The sequence below is a fragment of the Chiloscyllium plagiosum genome, chromosome 1, assembly GCF_004010195.1.
Source record: "Chiloscyllium plagiosum isolate BGI_BamShark_2017 chromosome 1, ASM401019v2, whole genome shotgun sequence".
NCBI classification, from domain to species: domain Eukaryota; kingdom Metazoa; phylum Chordata; class Chondrichthyes; order Orectolobiformes; family Hemiscylliidae; genus Chiloscyllium; species Chiloscyllium plagiosum.
In genome coordinates, this window is record NC_057710.1 from 59,258,771 (window position 1) to 59,282,797 (window position 24,027).

At 42.6% G+C, this 24,027-nt stretch overlaps 1 protein-coding gene across 2 annotated transcripts in view; it reads right to left on the reverse strand.

The window, feature by feature from the left end:
* The window catches only part of mtmr12 (myotubularin related protein 12), an 84,073-nt gene extending 67,286 nt beyond the window's left edge, over positions 1-16,787 (reverse strand). For both annotated transcript variants that reach the window (XM_043687449.1, XM_043687445.1), the window contains exon 1: positions 16,491-16,787. In XM_043687449.1, coding sequence (XP_043543384.1) covers positions 16,491-16,559 — 69 coding nt within the window. In that variant the 5' untranslated portion in view covers positions 16,560-16,787. The remainder of the gene's footprint in view (positions 1-16,490) is intronic.
* Positions 16,788-24,027: the final 7,240 nt, after the last annotated feature.

A 24,027-nucleotide genomic window follows, 5' to 3' on the forward strand; every position in this document is an offset into this window, starting at 1 on the left:
ATACAAACCCACTGACTCCCACAGCTACCTAAACTACACCTCCGGTCACCCTGCCTCCTGGCAAAACACCATCCCTTATTCCCAATTCCTCTGCTGCATCTGTTCCCAAGATGACCAATTCCACTTTAGAAAATCCCAGATAGCCGCCTCCTTCAAAGATTGCAATTTCCCCTCAGGTGGTCAACGATGCCCTTCAGCACATCTCCTCCACTGCCCGCACCTCTGCCCTTGAACCCCTACCCTCCCAACATAAGATAGAACCCTCTTCCACCCCACCAACCTCTGTATACATCACATCATCCTCCACCTACAAACAGACCCCACTACCAGGGAGATATTTCCCTCCCAACCCCTATCTACGTTCCGGAGAGACTATTCCCTCAGATTCCCTTGTCAGATGCACGCACCCTCCCTTCCCCTGCCACAACAAAGTCTGTGCAAAATCTGCACCTACACCTCCATCCAACGCCCCAAAGGATCCTTCCACATCCGACAGAAATTTACCTGCACCCCCACTAATGTCACCTACTGTATCCATTGCACCCGATGTGGTCCCCTCTACATTGGGAAACTGGACGCCAACTTGAAGATAGTTTCAGAGAACACCTCCAGGACAACCGCACCACCCAACCCCACCACCTCGTGGCTGAACACTAATTCCCCCTCCCATTCTACCAAGGACATGCAGGTCCTGGGCCTCCTCCATTAACAAACTCTAACCATCCGATACCTGGAGGAAGAACGCCTTGTCTTCCATCTTGGGATCATGCAACCACATGGAATTAATCTGGAATTCACCGGTTTCCTGTTTTCCACACCTCTCTTCCCCCCCCCGCCGCCACATTATCCCCGTCCCAAGCCTCAAACTCAGTACCACCCTCTTGACCTGTCCATCACCTTTCCCATCTATCCGCTCCACCCTCCTCTCCAAACTATCACCTTCATGTACCTATTGCATTCTCAGCTACCTTGCCTCCAAGCCCCAGCTCCTTCCATTTATCTCTCAGCCCCCAAGCACCATTCCTGATGAAGGGCTTATGCCCGAAATGTGAATTCTCCTGCTCCTCGGATGCTGCCTGACTGGCTGTGCTTTTCCAGCACCACACTCTTGATACAGAACACACTTAGCACTGAGTGCAGAGGACGTTCAGCAGATTAGTTCCTAGAAGGATTGGATCACACGACCGAACTTTGATGAGAGATTAGGAAAAAGTGAGAATTGCAGGTGCTGGAGATTATAGTCAGAGTGTGGTGCTAGAAAAGCACAGCTGGTCAGGCAGCATGAGAGATTGGACCTGTATTTGAGTTTAAAAGAATGAGAGAAGATAATCAGCCCTTGGGTCCTTTGCTGCCTGAAATATACATTGACAATTCTAAACATGATTAAGTTCAGAAATGACAAAAGAAATGGTGCAGTAAATTGCAGGGAACAAAGCAGAGATGAGCTAGTCAAATTTAACCCAGAGGTGTCATCTGATGTACTTTGAGAGGGAGTGCTTAATGAATAGGGGATTCTGCACTACATTGGATAAGAGGGACCATGGAGCTCATGTCTTCAGAACCTTGGAGGCAACAGGACAGCTGGATAAAAGGTGTTTAGAATGCATTTGGTAAATTTTCCTTTATTGTCAAGACACTGAATACAACAGCAGGAAGATTATACGAGTAGTTATATAAGCATTCATTAGTTAAGCCACAGCTGGAATATTGCATGCATTTCCAGTCACCACACGGGAAGGAGGATATGATTGCTCAAGTGGACATAAAAGGAGATTCATCAGAATTTTTCTGGACTGAAGCATTTCAACTATAGAGACTAGATAGGGAAGCAACCTAAGCCTTAAGTCAGAAAAGGCAGCAGGTTGATCAGATTGAGGTATACAAAATTGAGGAACATAGATAGGAAGAATTTAATGAGCATATCAGGCAAAAAAAAGTTTCACAAATTAGGATCATCACTTACTAAAAATAAAAACGGCTCAATGTTGCATTAGTCAGTGAGCATAGTCATCAAACCATTCAGATTGTTAGTGTTGGCGAACATTGTAACATGATCAAGCAGTCAGCAAGGCTTCACAATTCTTTCAGGTGGTAACAAGCAGAACAGTTAGAGGGGGAGCAGGGTGTATAATACATTTGAATTTCCAGAAGGCATTTGATACGTTTGACTACTTACTCAGAAAAGGGCTCATGGTGTTGATGGTCACATTAGCATGGATACAACATTGCCTAACCTATAGAAGACAGTTAGGATAATGGGAATACTTTCAGGATGGCAACCTGTGACTAGTGAAGTTCCACTGGGATAAGGGTTATGGCCACTATTATTTAGACTATAGCAATGACTTGGATAATGACAATAAATGCCACATTTGTAGTGACAAAAATAGATGGGAAGGAAAGCAGTAAGGATGACTCAAAGTCTACAGATGGATATAGATAAAAGGAAGCAGGCAAAAACTTGCAGATGGAATATGAATGTGATGAAGTGTGAGGTTACATAATTTAGCAAGAATACAGGAGCTGAATATTACTTAAATGGAGAAAGACGGCACAGCCCTCATGCATAAATCAGAAAAGGCTTGCATCAAATTCAGTAGGTGACGGGGAGAAAATGGGATGTAGGTCTATATTTCAAAGGGAGCATAATAGTGTGGTTTTGCTAAACTATATTGTTTTGCACTAGTCATACCACAGCTGGAATATTATGAAATTTTGTGCCCCTTATCCAAGGGGAGATTTACTGGCACTAGAACCAGAGAAGGTTCATTAGGTTGAAACCAGTTATGAAGGAACTACCTTTTGAGAACAGGTCAAGTAAGTGGAGGTCGTACTCGTTGGAATTCAGAAGAATGAGAGGCGACCTTATTAAAGTACATAAGATTCTTAGAGGACTGACAGGGTGGATGCAGTTGGGTTGCTTTCCCTGTGCAAGTGTCTAATCTGAGTTTATGCCTGTGGTTTTAAAGGGGTCACACACATTTAAGACTGAGAGGAGAAGGAATTCACAGAATTGTGAATCCATTAAATTCTTTACTGCAGAGGGCTCTTAAGGTTGGCTCATGAAATTATATTCAAGGCTGAAATAGACATTGTTAAATCAGTAAGGGAATCAATTGTTTTAGAATCCAGAGTGCGAAAACAGGCCATGTAGCCCAACAAGGCAACACTGACGCTCCAAAGAATAACCCATCCAGACCCATTTCCTACCCCTATTACTCTACATTTACCGCCGACTAATACACCTAACCTACACAGCCCTGAACATTATGGAAAATTGAGCATGATCAATTCACTTAACCTGCACATCTTTGTATTGTGGGAGGAAACCCACGCAGACTCATGGAGAATGTGCAAATTCCACACAGACACCAGAGGGTGGAATTGAACCCAAGTCCCGGACACGGAGAGGTAACAGTGCTAACCACTGAACCACTGTGCTGCTCTTTCTGTGAAAAAGGCAGGAAAGTAGAGTTGAGGATTATCAGGTCAGTCATGATCTCAATTGAATCACGGAGCAGCTTTGATGAGTGAAATAGCCTTTATCGGCTCTAATGTCTTTAGGTTTATTGTTAAGTGTATAATCACATTAAGAAAAGTCATAATTGTGCATAGATGGCAAAATCAGAAGCCTGGGCAAAGTTAAAAAAGGTTAAGATCAACTAAAAAAAAGTTGAGTAGAGAGAAAGCTCACTGGAAATAAAAAAGGTATAAGACTTTCTAACTTTTTAAAGTTTTAACAAAGCCATCAATAATTCTTCAAGCAACTTTTCTGAAGGACCAATGTAAAATTTTTAAAACTTTTTAAAATACTGTCTGAATTAATCTTTTAAATCAGCTTTAACTAGAAGATATGAGGGACATTCCAGAAGTAGCAATAAATCAATTAGAGGAGGAGAAATTTCTATAAAATCACAATCACCAGAGAAATGGCACTGAACAAGTTGTCAGAGCTGCAGGCTGACATGTGCCTTGGATCTGATGACTTCACCCAAGGGGCTTAATAGAAGTGTCCCTGATAGTTGAAGCATTAGTTTAATTATCCAAAATTCCCTGGATTCAGGAAGGTCGGCAGATTGTAGAAAAGTGTGAATCTAGTAGGGTTGTTGTAATGGGTGACTAACTTTCCCAATATTGATTGGAACCTCCTTTAAGCAGGTGGTTTGGAAGGAGCTGTTATTGTAAGGTGTGTTCAGGACGGTTTCCTAACTCAGTACGTTGACAGGCCGACGAGGGGAGAGGCCATTTTGGATTTGATGCTCGGCAATGAGCCGGGGCAGGTGTCAGATCTTGCGGTGGGAGAGCATTTTGGTGATAGTGACCACAACTGCCACTCATTCTACATAGCCATGGAGAAGGAGAGAAGCAGGCACAATGGGAGGATATTTAATTGGGGAAAAGGAAACTATGATGCTATCAGACGTGAGTTAGGAAGCATAGACTGGGAGCAATTGTTCCATGAAAGGGCACTATAGACATGGAGACTTTTAAGGAACAGTTGTTGCGAGTGATGCATAAATGTGTTCCTCTGAGACAGGCAAGAAGGGGTAAGATAAAGGAACCTTGGATGACGAGAGCGGAGGAGCTTCTCGTCAAAAGAAAGAAGGCAGCTTATATAAGGTGGAGGAAGCAAGGGTCTTGCTCAGCTCTAGAGGATTACAGGCAGGCGAGGAAGGAGCTCAAAAATGGTCTGAGGAGAGCCAGGAGGGGGCACGAAAAAGGCTTGGCAGAAAGGATTAGGGAGAATCCAAAGGCATTTTACATGTATGTGAGGAATGAGAGAATGATCAAAGAAAGAGTAGGGCCAATCAGGGATAGCATAGGGAACTTGCATATCGAGTCTGAGGAGGTAGGGGTAGCCCTGGATGAGTTTTTTGCTTCAGTCTTTACTAAAGACAAGGACTTTGTAGTAAATGAAACCATTGAGGAGCAGGTAAGCATGCTGGAACGAATAGAGGTTGAGGAAGCTGATGTGCTGAAAATTTTGACAAACATTAAGATTGACAAGTCACTAGGGCCAGACCAGATTTGTCCTCGGCTGCTTTGGGGAGTGAGAAATGTGATTGCTTCGCCGCTTGCAAAGATCTTTGCATTCTCACTCTCCACCGGAGTCGTACCTGAGGACTGGAGGGAGGCAAATGTAATTCCTCTCTTCAAGAAGGGAAATAGGGAAATCCCCGGCAATTACAGACCAGTCAGTCAGTCTCACGTCTGCCAGGTATTAGAAAGGATTCGGGGATAGAATTTATGACCATCTGGAAGAGCATGGCTTGATTAAATGCAGTCAGCACTGCTGTGAGAGGGGCAGGTCATGCCTCACAAATTTTATTGAGTTCTTTGAGAATGTTACTAGATAAGTTAATGAGGATAGAGTGGTGGATGTGGTGTATATGGACTTCAGCATGGCATTTGATAAGGTTCCCCATGGTAGACTCGTACAGAAGGTCAGGAGGAATGGGATACAGGGGAACTTAGCTGTCTGGATACAGAATTGGTTGGTTGACAGAAGACAGTGAGTGGTAGTGGAAGGAAAGTATTCTGCCTGGAAGTCAGTGGCGAGTGGTGTGTGTTCCACAGGGCTCTGTTCTTGGGCCTCTACTCTTTGTAATTTTCATTAATGACTTGGATGAGAAGATTGAAGGATGGTTAGCAAGTTTGCAGACTTCGCAAAGGTTGGAGGTGTCGTTGACAGTATAGAGGACTGTTGTAGGCTGCAGTGGGACATTGACAGGATGAAGAGATGGGCTGAGAGGTGGCAGATGGAGTTCAACCTGGATAAATGTGAGGTGATGCATTTTGGAAGGTCGAATTTGAAAGCTGAGTACAGGATTAAGGATAGGACTCTTGGCAGTGTGGAGGAGCTGCCTGGAATGGAGGGCTTATCTTACAAAGAGAGGTTGATTGAGCTCGGACTTTTTTCATTCGAAAAAGGGAGGGAGGAAGAGAGGGGATCTAATTGAGGTGTACAAGATAATGAGAGGCATAGATAGAGTTGATAGCCAGTGACTTTTTCCAAGGCAGAAATTGTTAACACGAGGGGTCATAGTTTTAAGCTGTTTGGCGGAAAGTATAGAGGGGATGTCAGAGGCAGGTTCATTACAGTTGTGGGAGCATGGAATGTGTTGCCAGCGAGGTCATTGGGGATATTTAAGAGACTGCTGGACATGCATACGGTCACAGAAATTTGAAGGTTCATACATTAGGTTTACCTTACATGAGGATCAATGGTCAGCACAACATTGTGGCCTGTTCTGTGTTGTACTGTTCTATGTAACAAATTAACTCATTTATTCAAAGAGAGGGGCAGAATAGAGAAACTGTAAAACCAGGTTAGCTTAATGTGTCGCAGGGCATGTGCGAAAAGCTATTGGTAAAGAAGTTATTGCAGAGCATTTGGATAAGGTAATCATACAAAAATCAACATTTTTGAGGATGAAATCACGTTTGATCAATATATTGTGTTTCTTTGAGATAGCAACAAGTGTTCTGAATGAAGGAAATGCATAAACGTACATAATTTCTAGAAGGCATTTATGAAATACTCCATGAAAAGAGATTGCTGACAAGACAAAGTCATGCTGTAGGCAATAGCTTATTAACATGGATAGAATATTGGCTGACCATCAAGAGGAGGCTGGGCATAAATGGATCTTTTTCAGGTTGACAAGATGTAACAGGTAGTATGCTATAGAGATAGGGGCTGGAACTGCAACTATTTACAATTTACATACATTATGTAATAAGAGGGACAGATGATATCATTGTACCATTAGAAAATTTGGTAAAGATAGGTAGGCAAGTTAGTGAAGAGGACAAAACCTGTCCATATAGTTTTGGGCAAAGATCTGATGGACATAGTCTATAGTAGGAAAATGTAAAATTGTCCAGTTTGGGAGGAAGAATAAAACAAAACTAATTTAAAAATGAAGAAAGTTAATTTATTGCAACAAAAATGGAATACAAATATAGTAACGTCATGGTTTAGTTAAAAATCACAACATCAGGTTTAGTCCAACAGGTTTATTTGGAAGTACTAGCTTTCAAAGCGCTGCTCCTTCATCAGGTAAGTAGTGGGGCAGGATCATAAGACAGAATTTATAGCAAAAGGTTATAGAATTATGAATTTCATGGTCCGGCTCCACAGCTACCGCATGAAGAAGCAGTGCTCCGAAAGCCAGTGCTTCCAGGTAAACCTGTCAGACTGCAACCTGGTGTTGTGCGAATTTTAACTTTGTCCATCCCAGTCTGACACTGGCTCCTTCACAACATGGTTTAGTTATTTACAGTAGTCATGAAATATCTAGAGTCTGTACTGTGTACGGTACAGGTCACCTAATGGTATTAAGAGACAGACAAGTACTCAGGATCTCACAGCCTGCACCCAAGAATTTAGAAGGAATTGGCTGCAGAGACAGTAGACACATCAAAATATTCCAAAGCCCACTGAATTTCAGGAGGGTTGCAATTTTATTTTAATTCACTCATGGAACATGGGTGTTGCTGGCTAGCCAACACTTATTGCTGACCCCTAGCTGCCCTTGAGTGGTGCTGAGCTGCCTTCTTTGATTGGGAAATTGCTAATATAACGGCCCTGCTAAAGAATGGAGGGAGACAAAAACAGAAAACTATAGACCAGTTAACCTAATATCTACGATTGGGAAAATGTCAAAGCCAATTAAGGAAAAAAGGGAGCTCATTTCGAAAAGCTTAACAGAGTCAATGTGGTTTTAATGAAAGGGAATTTTGCAGGACTTCTTGGAGGATGTAACAAGCAGGAATTGTAAGGGGGACAGACAGATGTAGTGTATTTCAATTTCCAAGTGGCATTTAATAAGGTGCCACAGGAAAATCCTACTGCATGAGATAATAGCTCATGGTATCGGGGTACTAGAACAGTTTACACACAGAAGGTAGGATAATGGTATTTGTCCCAAATTGTAACAAAACTATTAGAGTTCCACAGGGATCAGTAAGAGGGCCCCAATTATTTATTATATTCCTGACTTGGAGGAAGGGGCAGAATGTCATGGATCCAACTTTGGGTGGGACAGGGTTCATGTTGTAAGGAAGATTTAAGGAATCTGCAAGGGGCTATAGACAAGTTGAATGAAAGGCAAATATCTGGTAGAGGTAGGGAGACAGATTTTTTTTAAAAACAATAAGAACCAGAGATTTAAAGACTGTGGAGCTGACACTAAAGAGGATTTGAGGCCTGGGACAGATCAGCCATCATTTTAGTTGAATGGTGGGGTGGGTTTGAGGGACAGCCTACTCAAGCTATTTCTTTGGAGTTTTGTTTATTTAATTAATTATATTATGCACTGTGTGTTTAGGTATTGTTAAATTTGAATATAATACACAAGTCATTTACAAGTTAAGTGTAGGCGAGTTGCATTTAACATTTCCTTTGTGTCAGAGATACTTACTGGACTCGATCAATAGTAAAGCAAGGACTGAATCTATCAGCTCTAGTCAATCTAGCTCAGTATCTGCCTGCCTGGTAGTCCTCACCTTGTCTACCCCTCTCCACACCATTGCATGTCAAAAAGGTAATGGCTGGATTCTCTTTGAATTTGGTCATTTCCTGGCACTTGTGGTGTGAATGTTAATTGTTACTCATCAGCCCAAAACTGGATATTATCCAGGTCTTACTATATTTTGATTTTGACAGCTTCAGTAGGAGTTGCCACAAATTTCATTGAATGCCGTGCAATTGTGAGCAAACGTAACCTCTTCTGATGGACAAAAGGTCACTGATGAAACAGCTAACATTGGTGGGTTAGCTATCGCAAGGAACCCCTGGAGCGGAGATGACTGAACTGCAAACGACAATTTTCCTTTGTGACAGGTAGGACTCCAACTAATGGAGAGTTTTCTCAGATTCCCTTCTGTTTTACTAGATGGGACACTGTCAAATGCTACCTTAAGGTCAAGAGCAGTCATGCTCACCTCCCTCAAGTTTAGTTTCTTCTCACTGCACCCCCAGTGTTTTGACCAAGGTTGTAATGTGTTCAGGAGCTGAGTGGTTCTGATGGAACTCAAATTGAGTGTCAGTGAGCAGGTTATTGATGAGTAAGTGCCACTTGATAATGCTGTTGATGACCCATTCATCACTTTGCTGATGGGCAGTTGACTGATAATTAGGTAATTGGCCAAGTTGGATGCTTCCTCTTTATGGATAGACAAATGCAGGCAATTTTCCACTTTGCCAGAGTGGAGCAGACTTGAGGAGCCAAAATACATATTCCTGCATACAGCAGTAAAATGAATTATTTGAAAAACGTTAGATAGAAAATAATAGCTACTCATTTACTGGTCATACCACAAGTTGCACTATTCCATCACACTCAGCATCACAGGAAAGAAAATATTAAATGCAACTGTTTGACTTCCACAGGCTCACTCATTCTACTCAGCAGGCCCAATGAGCCATTCTCCCTCACAATTCAATTTTTAAGATATATTGCATGTTTTTACAAGATGTCATGCTTTGTGTTAAATTTGTTTTGCAAACCATGAAAAAGGTTCTACAAAATTGTAAATTGCTTCAGTAAAATAAAGCCATTTCATCATAATACTTCCTGTGTTCATTATGAGGACTGAAAAGTTCAACAACTTTTGGAAAGGCGCAATATTATCTGTGTTATATATCAACGATCTTATCTAAGATGTGGGCATAACATACTTAAATAGTCCAAACGTGCGAGATCAGTACTTTGACCACATGCAACATGGAACATGTTTCAGCATGAAGCCTCAAAACGGTAACTCATGGAGATCAAGAAAGAAATATTCATGCATAGCCTGTTTAAAATTAGTGCTGGTGAATAATGAAAAGCATCCATTGGTAATTGCTCTGAAATTACTTTGGAGACAACTCCAAATACTGCCTCCCAAAGACTACTGCAGCTGTACCTGCACCAAATGAACTGCACTGGTTCATGGTGGCAGTTTACAACCACTTGAAGGAGCAACTATGGATGGGCAATATATGCTGGTCCATCCAAAACTCAGATTACAGTTTGTCAAAAGAAAATGGAGGAAAGCTGCAAGGTGTCAGACTTAAAGTGGTGCCAACATTGAAACATTTCAACTGAAGGAAAGTGTGCTAAAAGGCAAAAAAAAACAAAATGTTAAAATGCTTACCTAATTTCCACCAACATTAACTTAGGAATTTAAAGAGTTTTTTTTTTAACTATATAGTTAGTCAAGACATAAATACAGTTGTCTGGAAAAGTTTAAATGAGAGTCAAGGACAGATCAAAAATAACCTCCTGACAGGATTAGAGGTTGTTGAAAAGCATGATGCTGGAAAAGCACAGCAGGTCAGGCAGCATCTGAGGAGCAGCAGAGTCGACTTTTAGGGCATAAGCTCTTCATTAAAAATTGGGGGTGGGTGGGCAGGGGAGGTAGCCACAAAACGTGATAGTTAGATGCAGGTGGGAGGTGATGGTAATAGATCAGCCGGGAGGATAGACTGAATAGGGGGAAGGAAGATGAACAGGTAGGACAGTTCAAGAGGGCAGTGCCAAGTTGGAGGGTTAGATGTGTCTAAACATCGGTGGCTTGGATTTGGCAGTGGAGGTGACGCAGGAGTTGCATGTCCTTGATGGAGTGGGAGGGAGAGTTGGAGTGGTTGGCCAAAGTGTGGTGGGGGTGTTTGGTGCATGCGTCCCAGAGATGTTCTCTGGGACATTCTGTAAGTTGACATCCGGTCAGTTGACATCCGGTCTCCCCAATGTAGAGGAGATCACACAGAGAGCAACAGACACAGTAGATCAGGTGTTTGGATGTGCAGGGAAATCTCTACCAGATGTGGAAGGATCCTTTGGGGCCTTGGATGGAGCTGAGGGTTTGAGGGAGTCGTGAAGGAATAGTGATAGGGGTGGGGAAGGAAATATATCTCTGGTGGTGGGGTCTGACTGTAGGCAAAGGATGATGCACTTTGTCCAGAAATTGGTGGGGTGGAAGGTCAGGACCAGGGCAGTTCCGTCCTTGTTGCGTTTGGAGGGGTGGGGTTCAACAGCAGAGGCTTCATAACATTGAAGCAGCTAAAGGCTTTTGTCTGTTGTTGATGCAGAGCCTTCAACTCTTCTCCTTCATGCTGCAAAATTGCCTCCCCAATTTCCATATCTCAAATGCTCACTTTCCACTCCAATCATTTTATCCCTCTTCATCATCTTGGTTTCGTCCCTTTCTTCATCCTGTGAAGACGTGGCTCCCACCCCCACAGTGCTTTTGGCTATTTTCTACATTAAAACCAAATTGTACATTTTAACAACACATTTCTCTGAAGCCAACATCTGTGTCCAGTTTACGGCAATAATCCAGCAAAGCTCAGCACAAGCTGGAAGAACAACACCTTATTTTCTCCATGGTGACACCCCAGCCTCCAGACTTCAATAAATTTTATAACTAACTGCCCAATGTCCTAGCCCCCTACCACACACACCAGGCCTGGTTATCAAAGTCTGCCATTGTACATTATCTATTGTTAGCCACTAACAGTCTATTAACAGCTATTCACCCTCCCCGCCAGATCATTGACTCCTTTGTCCAATTGTTCTTCTCTTTGGGCTCTATCCCTACCTATCGTTTACTCCTTACCCCGTTCTTCATCCTTTCTTCTGCACATAAGCCGACATTTTCCTAGCTACCACCAGTTCAGAGGAAAGATCATTGGATGCTAACTTCGATTTCCCTTCACAGATGCTGCGAGACCTACTGAGCTTTTCCAGCAACTGTAGGTATTTATTTTATTAGTTACTTAAAAATCTGTGCCTTGTTCCAAATCCTTTTCGTGAAAGAATTTGGAACAAGGGGTTGCACGATGGCTAGCACTGCTGCCTCACAGCACCAGGGTCTCAGGTTCGATTCCAGCCTCGGGTGACTGTGTGGAGTTTGCACATTCTCCCAGTGTCTGCGTGGGTTTCCTCCAGGTGTTTAGATTTCCTCCTACAGTCCAAAAGATGTGCAGGCCAGGTGAATTGGCCATGCTAAATTGCCCAGTGATGGGTGCATCATTTGGAGGGAAATGGTTCTGGGTGGGTTACTCTTCGGAGGGTCAGTGTGGACTGGTTGGGCGGAAGGGCCTGTTTCCACAGTGTAGGGAATCTAATCTAAATCAAAAGAATCTAGTTTCTCCCTAGATCACTCGTTATTTTAACACCTCAATCAGATCTCCTCAAAAAGCTTCTTTTAAATAAAAAAGGGACACAAGTCCTAAACTTTTCCATCGATCTTCAAAGCCACATGGATCATACAGGCTGAAGTATTTACATACCAGATATACATCTGTGATTTAATTAATTAATTTCCATCTTTATGTCACTTGGTTGAAAACCTTAAACAATGTAGCAAGAAATTAAAAACAGGATTTTGAGCCTTGCAATTTGAAATAATGCCATAATCTCACTAGGTTCCTCACAGTAATATCCTAGCCTAACTATCTCAGCTGCTTCAATAACCTTCCTTCAGGTGGGGATGTTTGCTAATGATTGATGCTTAACTTTGCACAATGAAAACTCCTTAGATACTGAAACAGTTGTCGAGACCTACAACACAAACAGACCCTGCAGTCCAGCTTATCCATGCTGACCAGATATCCTAAATTCATGTAGTCCCATTTGCCTACATTTGGCCCATATCCCTCTAAACCCTTCCTATTCTTATACCAATCCAGATGCCTTCTAAATGTTTAATTGTACCAGCCTCACCACTTCCTCTGGCAGCTCATTTCATACACACACCATCCTCCATGAGAAGAAGTTGCCCCTTTAGATGTCTTATATCTTTCACCTCACACCTTGGGGGGAAACTACCTTGACTGTTCACCCCACCAGTACCCCTCAATAAAGGTCACCCTCAGCCGACTCTCCAGGGAAAATAGCTGCAGCCTATGCAGCCTCGCCCTATATCTCAAAACTTCCAACCCTGGCAACATCAGTAAACTTTTGCTAAAACCTTTCAAGTGTCACAACATCTTTCCTGTAGTCCATGTCCAAATGCAGCAAGACCTGGACAATACTCAGGTTTGGTTGACAAATGGCAAGTAACAAACAATACACAACTGCCATGCAATGACCATCGCCAACAAGAGAGTCTAGTCATTACATATTCATTAGCATTACCGAATCCCCAACTATCAACACCTTGATGGTTATCATTTTTTAAAAAAAAACACCAGGTTATAGTCCAACAAGTTTATTTGGGAGCACTAGCTTTCGAGGCCTCATTCCTGATGAAGATCAGGAAAATGTTGATTTTCGTGCTCCTCGGATGCTGTCTGACCCACTGTGCTTTTCCAGCAACATACTCTCAACCCTGATCTCCAGTATCTGGAGTCCTCACTTCCACCTAGTTGATTTTTAAACTTTGTCTACCCCAGTCCAACACCAGCACCTCCAAAAAATATTGATGGTTATATTTATGACCTGGACAAGTCATAAATACTACAAGGCGACAAGCAGCTTTCCCACTAATTTTCTCTTCTGCATGAATGTCTGAGGACACCACACACAGCAAAGACTTCTGGAACACAGTTTCTAGATGCACCACTTCTAGAGCTTAGAAAGAATGGCCAAGTCACGTTGTCTATCTCGTACATGCAGGCAAGGATGCTGAGAGGCATGGTACATTGGCGAGACCGAGCAGACGCTACAGCAACAGATGAATGGAGACCGTGCAACAATCACCAGGAAGGAGTGTTCCCTCCCAGTTGGGGAACACTTCACCATCCCGGACATTCGGCGTCGACCTTTGGGTGACATCCCGCCAAGGCGGGCGTCGCGACATGCAACAACTCAACGCAGCCAAGCGGGGGCCGACGGGCGGGGCCGGTACCGATGGGGAACACACACGCTTATAGCCCATCACACTCTCTCACATACCTGACCAAGCTTATACACACATCCACATGCACACACTCAGTATCTCCTGCAAAAGCACACATATTTATGGGGGGGGAATTTGTATTTGCAGAATTACATTTTATTTTGCTCAAAAACTGCACAAATCCATGCAAGATTTGAAGGCCCACTTTAGAAACAGAACCAGTGTCACTCAACATTGAGACAGACAGACTGACTTTAACCTCACACTTTAAGGTATTGCCTGAACGGAGATGGCATGTGTTGTTATTTTGAGAATGTATCTGAAAAGAAGTTCTGGGATTTACATATTAAAAAATTGGAACTAGCATTTCCCATTTTAAAGGATGAAAGTCTTAATCTGAATTTGTTTAATATATCATTACAGCTCAATGACACTGTAACCCTTTTGCTATAAATTCTGTGTCTTATGATCTTATACTCCACAACCACCTGATGAAGGAACAGTGCTTCAAAAGCTAGTGCTTCCAAATAAATCTGTTGAACTATAACCTGATGTGAGATTTTTAACATGGCCCACCCCAGTAAAACACCAGCACCTCCAAATCATGATCTTTCATCATCACCTTTAAAACACAGTCACTCGCTTGACCAGTGTGGCAACTGGTACATGTACAGAAAAGTTGCCACAATCCTACTCTTATCAGAGAGAGAGAGAGACAGACAAACAGATAGTGAATTAATCGGAGGGTCACTGCACTTCAGTCAAGGGAAGAGGTTGTGAAGAAGAATCCTTCATGGTAACCTCAGCCAGTGTGAGAACCGAACTCATACTGTTGGTGTCACTTTGGACTGCAAAGCAGCCAGATGCACAACTCCTCACAAAGGTTCCTTCAACTGCATCTTCCAAATCCCACAACTCTACCACCTAGAAGACATGGGAATATCATCAGCAGTCCCTCGAAAACAAAGATGACTCTCTTCCACTCAGGGCTCCATAGTGGCTGTACACACCATGCAGTCTCCGCAGGCTTTGTAACACTTGGGGCAGAAGATGGTCATGGGAAGGGGTGGATGGGGCATTGGTGTGGCAGATTGACCTCGTGCTGCTTTTTCTCAGATGGCAAGTCTTGAGGTGCTCAATGCCTTCCCGGATGCTGCAGACTCTTATCACTTTGAAGATGTGGGAACACTATCTGCAAGTTCCCGTTCAAAACTCACTCTATCCTAACCTAGAACTATATCATCATTTCTTCGCTGTCACTGGATCTCCATTCCTAATAGTTCTATGGGTATACTTACTGTGGGGCAGCATGGTATCTCAGTGGTTAGCATTGCTGCTTCACAGCGCCAGGGACCTGGATTCGATTCGGACCTCAGGCGACTGTCTGTGTGGAGTGTGCACGTTCACCCCATGTCTGTGTGGGTTTCCTCCAGGTGCTCCAGTTTCCTCCCACAATCCAAAGATGTGGGGGTTAGGTGAATTGGCCAAGCTAAATTGTTGTGTCCAGGGATATGTAGGTTAGATGCATTAGTCAGGGGAAACGTAAAGTAATAGGGCAGGGGAATGGGTCTGAGTGAGATACTCATTGGAGGGTCAGTGTGGACTTGATGGCCTGTTTCCAAACTGTCAGGATCCTATGATTCCAAGATACATTACAAACTGCAACAGCTCAAAAAAGGTATCTCACCACCAAAGGAATTAGGGATGGGCAATAACAGCAACACCCACATCTTGTGAACAAACAACAAGGAAGTAATGTTGACAAAGACAGGGCAAGCTTGCTGTCATCAACAGCAACTTGTTTAAATTGTCCACTGATAGATAATATTGAACATACAGGAATCCATAAGTAACTCGATCCAGAGGCTAAGTTCACAGAGTAATTGAATGAGGCAAGTGCCTTACATTTGTGGTGATACCTAACCATTGTATTCTATATAATTTATTGAGGGACACAGACAGACAACATCCTATATTCTTCATTAATCTCAAACTGCACAAGTCATGAACACCACAGTTTTAAAAAAGACTAAAATATTTGAACAAAGCGAGACACTTCTTAAATAAAGGCACGGTTCATGTACATTTGGGTAAAAATAGTTTGCACTGTGTATAACCACAGATGCAGATTTTTAAGAATTTTCCAAGGTACACTCTTAAGAGGTGCTGGCTTCACCAAAATGAAAGTATAAGCCTGAATAAATGTTCTATTTTATTCCATGAAAAAGTTGACCCACTAAAAACCCCTCTGAGACTTCACTGCTGCTTTCCGGTGAAATCGAGACTGCAACTGCCCCGCAATATAATAATAACCTGGATCAGAGAAAAATGTTAAGTAACTCATTGGAAACGAGGTAACAGAGACCATGCGTAGTGCGATCATGTCAGAACAACTGCATGTACTACACCATACTGGCATATTCATTGCTCTTCCTGACCCAAATTTAAAAAGACAGTGAGCACTGCAAAGCTGGAAGCGTTCTCATGCCAGGCCGTCAGACATAGTTTAAACTGTTGCTAAAGGAAGAAACAGCCACCGCGCCCTGTCGGCAGGTCCCCCCCCCCAGCCTTCAGCAGCATGAGATTCAGCCGCAGAATTCCTCCTTCTGGTTTTTAAAATTAATTTCAAATACCGCAAAAGGACATAGAAGACTGACCTCTGGTGAAACATAAGACACAAATGAGGGCTTCGCCGTTTTGCCACCTCCCGAGCCTAAGCTGAGCATTTTCTGCGTGGTTATTTTCCGGGTTACTTTGTTGCTGTTTGCTCAGGTGCTGCTACTGCTGATTGAACTTGGCTCAGCCCCTGGCCCCGCCTCTTGCTCCCTCTGATTGGCTTCGAATCCACCATCGACGTTCCATTTCCGAACGTCTCCCGGGCCCTTCGGCCGTGAATTGGATACAATCTGTGTCAATCACCACCCGCCTCACCGCTTGGTCATTCCTTCCCCCTCTCGCAGTCTGCTCTCCATTTAAGGACTTAGAAACCAGCGGCCCCTCGAGTTATTGGTCGGCCAAAATGCCAATCGCTATTGGCTGCGGACAACATCGCTTTCTTTCCCGGAAAGAAAAGATTTGGAGGCGGCTTGACAAGTTTTTTTAAAAAACCTGGTTGCCGCATTTACATTGCAGCTTCGGGGGAGTACAAGACAAGTGGACACTCGTATCTCGCAGTGAACCAGAACAGATTGGTAGCCGCAATGTTAAACAGATCCAGAGACAGCAATACCTACCAATGTTTGTGCCGCATCTGGAATTGCATTTTGCACAATGAATGTAAAGACTGAGCGCCTTTTCACGACTTGGTGTAGTGCAGGGGTACATTAGACTAAAGGGGGGAGTCCAGGAAGGGATTTGAAGGCCAGCAGGAGAATGCTAGATTGGAAGAGTTCAGGAACCAGAAACCAGTGTAGATCAGAGAGCGCAAGTGAAAGATTTGCATCTTATAAAATGACAAATAGCAAGTGCTGAAGGAACTCAGCAGGCCTGGCAGTATCTGTGCAGAGAGAAAGTTAATGTTTCGAATACTAAGACTTCTTCAGCACTTTCTGATTTTAATTTCGATATCCAGCTTCTGCAGTCCTTTTCTTTCGGTTTATAAAGCTCCTTTCGTGACCAAAGTGTTCCAAAGCGCCTTGCAACCAATCAAGTGTTGTACAAGTGTAGTCGCTTGTTCTGATGTGAGAACCGCGGCAGTCAAACTCTCAGCAAATTCCGACGAACAGCGAGGTGATAACGATCAGTTCTTCTGTTTCTGAGTTGTTTTAATGATTTGTTTTGTGAATAAAAATGATCAGAGGTATGGGCATAAGTATATAAATGTGTTAAATAACCTTGCAGCATTCAAATTATTTCTTGTTTGATTAAGATTTCACTTTTAGCTGCTCATTTTAAACATATCTGCTTGTTTAACTCCCCACATTCTCTTCCCTGAATGGTTTCAATGACTATTCTTTGTTTCAAAGCCTTAAGTTTAAAACTGGGCATGAAACTCCCAACAGGAAAGAAAATTAAGCAAAAGCTGTTATTAAAGGACAGGGGAAGGAAATTAGTAAATTGGGAGTTGATCTGGCATGAATATGATGCTAAAACCTTGATTGACATGTAAAGCACAAATCCCATTACTTTAAAATAATGATCATTGTGACAGTTGGAAACTGTCAGTGCTCATCATTGATAGCAAAGATGATTCTCAATAGGAGTGAGAGAGGCAGTGTAGTTGTCATGGGGGACTTCAACTATCCAAATATTGACTGGGATCACGACAGTACAAGTACTTTAGATGAGTTGGTTTTTGTCCAGTGTGTGCAGGAGGGCTTCCTGACACAGTATGTAGACAGGCCTACAAGGGGCAAAGCCACTTTAGATTTAGTACTGGGTAACGAACCTGGCCAGGTGTTAGATTTGGAAGTAGGTGAGCACTTTGGAGACAGCGATCACAACTCTGTCAGGTTTACTTTAGTGGTAGAAAGGGATGGGTGTACTGCACCAAGCAAGAGTTACAGCTGGGGGAAGGGAAATTACGATGCAATTAGGAAAGATTTAGGAAGCGTAGAATGGGGAAGGAAACTGCAGGGGATGAGCACATTAAAAATGTGGAGCTTATTCAAGGAAAAGCTCCTGTGTGTCCTAGATAAGTACGTACCTGTCAGGCAGAGAGGAAGACATAGAACCCATGAGCCGTGGTTTACGAAGGAAGTGAAATCCCTGGTCAAGAAGAAGTAGTAGGCTTATGTTAGGACAAAATGTGAAAACTCAGGGTGCTTGAAGGTTACAAGGAAGTCAGGAAAGACCTAAAAAGAGAGGTCAGAAGAGCCAGGAGGAGGCATGAGAAGTTGTTGGCGGATAGGATCAGGGTTAACCCTGAGGCTTTCCATAGGTATGTCAGGAATAAAAGAATGATGAGTGTTAAATTAGGGCCAGTCAAGGATAATAGTGGGAAGTTGTGTGTGGAGTCAGAGGAGATAGGGGAAGCACTAAATAAATATTTTTCGACAGTGTTGGAGGATAGCAAATGTGGTTCCCTTCTTCAAAAAGGGTAGTAGAGACAACCCTGGTAATTACAGACCAGTGAGTTTCACTTCAGTTGTTGGTAATGTGTTGGAAAAGGTTAGAAGAGATAGGATTTATAACCATCTAGAAAAGAATAATCTGATCAGGGATAGTCAGCACGGTTTTGTGAAGGTTAGGTTGCGCCTAACGAATCTTATTGAGTTTTTTGACAAAGTGACCAAACAGGTAGATGAGAGTAACCCGGTTGATGTGGTGTATATAGATTTCAGCAAGGCGTTCGATAAGGTTCCCCACAGTAGGCTATTATACAAAATGTGGAGGAATGGGATTGTGGGAGACATAGCAGTTTGGATCAGTAATTGGCTTGCTGAAAGAAAACAGAGGGTTGTAGTTGATGGAACATGTTCATCTTGGTGTCCAGTTACTAGCAGCGAACCGCAAGGGTCGGTGTTGGGTCCACAGATGTGGAAGCTTTGGAAAGGATGCAGAGCAGATTTACTAGGATGTTGCCTGGTATGGAAGGAATGTCTTACAAGGAAAGGCTGAGGGCCTTGAGGCTGTTCTCGTTAGAGAGAAGAAGGTTGAGAGGTGACTTAATAGAGACATATAAGATAATCAGAGGGTTAGATAGGGTGGACAGGGAGAGCCTTTTTTCCAAGTATGGGAACGGCAAACATGAGGGGACACAACTTTAAAGTGGAGGGGTAGGTATAAGACAGATGTCAGAGGTAGTTTCTTTACTCAGAGAGTAGTAAGGGTATGGAATGCTTTGCCTGCAACGGTAGTCGATTCACCAAGTTTAAATGCATTTAAGTCGTCATTGGTCAGGCATATGGACGTACATGGAATAGTGTAGGTGGGATGGGCTTCAGATTAGTATGACAGGGCGGCGCAACACCGGGGGCCGAAGGGTGTAATATTCTATGTTCTATGCATGTATATCCATGCATTCACTGTTAATTACAAAAATCCAGAAATTACTGACAGTGAGACCCTGTTGCTATGGAATATTGATGAAATATTGGATTGGACATTCAATACCCATGGATTGATTAAATCATTGATTGGTTTTGAATATCACACTATTCAAAATTCACCTGGAAAACTTATGAAAACATTCAATCTTGTTCAGGCAGAGAATGATAAGAGCTCAGAATAGATTAATGTTTGATGACCAGTGCAGACATGATAGGCTGAAGGATCTCTTTTTGTAAAAATTGAGTCTATTAGAAGGATGCCATTCAGCCCATCATATCTGTGCTGACAGTTTAAGAAAAAAATCTACTGAGTCCCTCTACCTGCTTTCCCTCTCATAGCCCTGCACATTCTTCCTTTTGTAAGCATGATCCAATCCCTTCTTGAACACCAAGATTGACTATGCCTCTGCCATAATCCCCAGCAGATCTTAACGACTCAAAGTGTGAAAAAAAATTCCTTATATTGTGATTCCTTGTTTTTTAACCAATGGTTTTTGATCATTGCACCTAATGGGAATAGCTAGTCCCTATTGACTCTATGCAGACCCAATGTGATTTTAAAAGTTTCAAATCTCCCCCAATATTCTTTTCTCCAAAGAAAACAATCCCAACTTCTCCGCATAACCAAATTCCCATTTCCTGGAGCCATTGCTGTGAATCTTTGCATCACTCTCTGTGATGCAATAACGATGTGGAGTAGCTGAGAGTTTAAAAGCATACTAAATTATGATTACAGAGTAACCTGGCTGGCCGTAAAAATCTAATTTCACAAGGATAGTTTGTATTCCCTCAGAATAACCTTTAGAGGTTGTAGGCCTTGTACATTCTAAAAACCAATTGATCTCTGGGCAGCTTTGTCTGAGGTCAGCAGTGAACATCACTCACTCATATTTCAACAGGTCAATATTTCAGGCAGTTGTTGGAAGGACTGAACTACTACTACAGAGCCATCTGAATGGCAGGATTTGGAACAACATGAGTTACAGATAATCATGCAGGATTAGCCTTTGTTTTTGAACCTCTGGCACGTAACAGAGAAATGTTAATATTTCCTGTAAGATAACAAGTGATATATATTGGGAGGTTTAAACAGGATGTCTCTATAGACAGGGCCTACCCTCGAAGTTTAGAAAGCATTTTAAAATGAAATGTTGTGACCCACTCAGCAACTTCATTACATAATAGATACAATGGGCTGATTTTCTATTCCAAAATAGACCCTTGTGGATGTGGACGTATAGAGACTTTCCCGCTACCAACAAATATGCCAGTCTATCACCTCTATCTCATTTTGACTGTGCTAGTTTCTGAGGTGATAGCTACCAGCCCATTAATGTTGGATAGCTAATCAGGACCACTAAAGTGACAAATGAGGTCACCTTCATAAGATCATAAGATATAGGAGCAGAAGGAGGCCATTCAGCCCATCTCACCCTTCATATGCCATGATTAATTATGGTGACATGGATTTGAAAGAGGATATGTTAGTAGACAAGAAGGAGTGAGTGGCATTTTCACATTGGTTTCTTATGACGAGGATCATAGCTGGGTCTGAGCTATTTATAATTTAGGTGAAGATACAGAGAGAAATGTATCTAGATTTGCTAATGGTGAAGGGTTGCTTGTCAGACTGGAGGCCTGTGACTAGCGGTGGACCATAAGGATCAGTACTGGGTCCACTGCTTTTTGTCATTTATATAAGTGACTTTAATGTGAACATAGGAGGCATGGCTAGTAAGTCTGCAAATGACACCAAAATTGGAGGTGTGGTGGACAGCAATGAAGGTTACCTCAGAATACAACAGGACCTCCATCAGTTGGACCAATGGGCCAAGGAGTGGCAGATGGAGTTTAATTTAGATAAACTTAAGGTGCTGCATTTTGGAAAGGCAAATCAGGATAGGACTTATACACTTAATGGTAAGGTCTGGGGAGTGTTGCTGAACAAACAAACCTTGGAGTGCAGGTTCATAGCTCATTGAAAGGGGAGTCCCAGGTAGACAGGATAGTGAAGAAGGCTTTCATTATGCTTGCCTTTATTGGTCAGTACATTGAGTATAGGATTTGGGAGGTCATGTTGCAGCTGTACAAGACTTTGGTTTGACCACTATTGGAATACTGCGTGCAATTCTGATCTAAGAAGAATATTGTGAAACTTGAAAGGATTCAGAAAAGGTTTACAAGGATGTTGCTAGTTTGGAGATTTTAAGTTACACAAAGAGCTAAATAGGCTGGGGTTATTTTCCCTGTAGCATCAGAGGCTGAGGGGTGACCTGATAGAAGTTTATAAAATCATGAGGCACATGTACAGAGTGAATAGCCAAAGTCTTTTTTTCAGGACAGAGGAAACCAAAACTAGTGGGCATAGGTTTAAGATGAGAGGGGAAAGATTTAAATGGACCGAAGGGGTGGATTTGGCTGCCAGAGGAAATGGTGGAGGCTGGTATAGTTACAACTTTTAAAAGGCATCTGATTGGATCAAAGGGTCTGTTTCCATGCTGTACAACTCTATGATTCTATGACTCTGTATAAAGCAAGGTGAATAGATAAGCTCTGTGGAGGATGCAGAGAGGTTGCAAAGCAAGTGGGACAAAGAAAGTAGATGATGTGGCAAAGTGGGAGGTAATTCACTTTTGTCATAAAAATAGAGTAGAACATTTTTTAAATGTATTAAATTGATAAATGTTGATGTTCAAAGAGAGATCAACATGTACAATGATACCGGATCTATTTGGACATGTTAGTGCACAATTCCATACCATAGAATTTTGATCTTCTATCCCAGCAATAGAGACACTCCCACTGTGGCACAAAGCCCCATTTAGGAATACAGCAAAGAATTGGGAAGGCAAAAAGCATGTTGACATTTATTACAAGGGGCTTGGAATACAGGAATAAAGAAATCTTGCTACAGTTGTGCAGGTCTTTGGGGGGACAGTATCTAGAATAGTGTATGCTGTTTTGGTCATTATATTTAAGGAAGAGTATACTTGCAGGACAGAAGATACAGCAAAGATTCATGAGATTACTCCTGGGGTTAGGGTATTATCCATGTAATTATCTCAGCTGATGGTAATACTGGCCAACTGAAAGCTGGCTTGATAAACAATAAGTTTTGTTTTTTGGTTACCAAGGTCATCAGCCACTGAATGGATTCACACAAGGCTGCCAACATTCTTTTTAACTAACATCAATTTTATACTATGTGAGAACTATATCAAATAGTGTATTTACAAATATCAGATGTAAAGATTTATCCCTTTCCCCCCTCAACAACTATCTTGACAAACAATCAATCCCAGTGAAGTATCTCTCGTTTTCACTGTTTTGTTTCTTACTCAGCTGACGAGGTCACAGGCAAATATCAGATGTAAAGATTTATCCCTTTCCCCCTCAACAACTATCTTGACAAACAATCAATCCCAGTGAAGTATCTCTCGTTTTCACTGTTTTGTTTCTTACTCAGCTGACGAGGTCACAGGTGTTTCTTTTCAGTGAATTTCTCCATATTCACCTGAGATGGTTCTCTCCATCTATTCCCTACATAGGGTGGCATGGTGGCTCAGTGGTCAGCACTGCGGCCTCACAGCGTCAGGGAGCTGTGTTTGATTCCACTCTTGAGTGACAGTCTGTGTGGAATTTGCACATTCTCCCTGTGTCTGCGTGAGTTTCCTCTGGTTTCCTCCCATAGTCCAAAGATGTGTAGGTTAGGTAGACTGGCCATGCAAAATTACCTACAGTGTCCAGGGATGTGCAGGCTAGATGGGTAAGCTGTGAGAAAAACAGGGATAGGTGGGTAGGATGCTTTCAAAGGGTCAATATGTGCCTGCTTCCGCACTGAAGGGTCTCACTGATTCTATGAAGACACAGGCGCAGGCTAACCGATTGCCCTAAGTCATTTAATAGAGTCACAGTCATAGAGTCATAGAGATGTACAGCATGGAAACAGACCCTTCGGTCCAACCCGTCCATGACGACCAGATATCCCAACCCAATCTAGTTCCACCTGCCAGCACCCGGCCCACATCCCTCCAAACACTTCCTATTCATATACCCATCCAAATGCCTCTTAAATGTTGCAATTGTACCACCACTTTCTCTGGCAGCTCATTCCATACACGTACCACCCTCTGCGTGAACAAGCTGCCCCTGAGGTCTCTTTTATATCTTTCCCCTCTCACCCTAAACCTATGCCCTCTAGTTC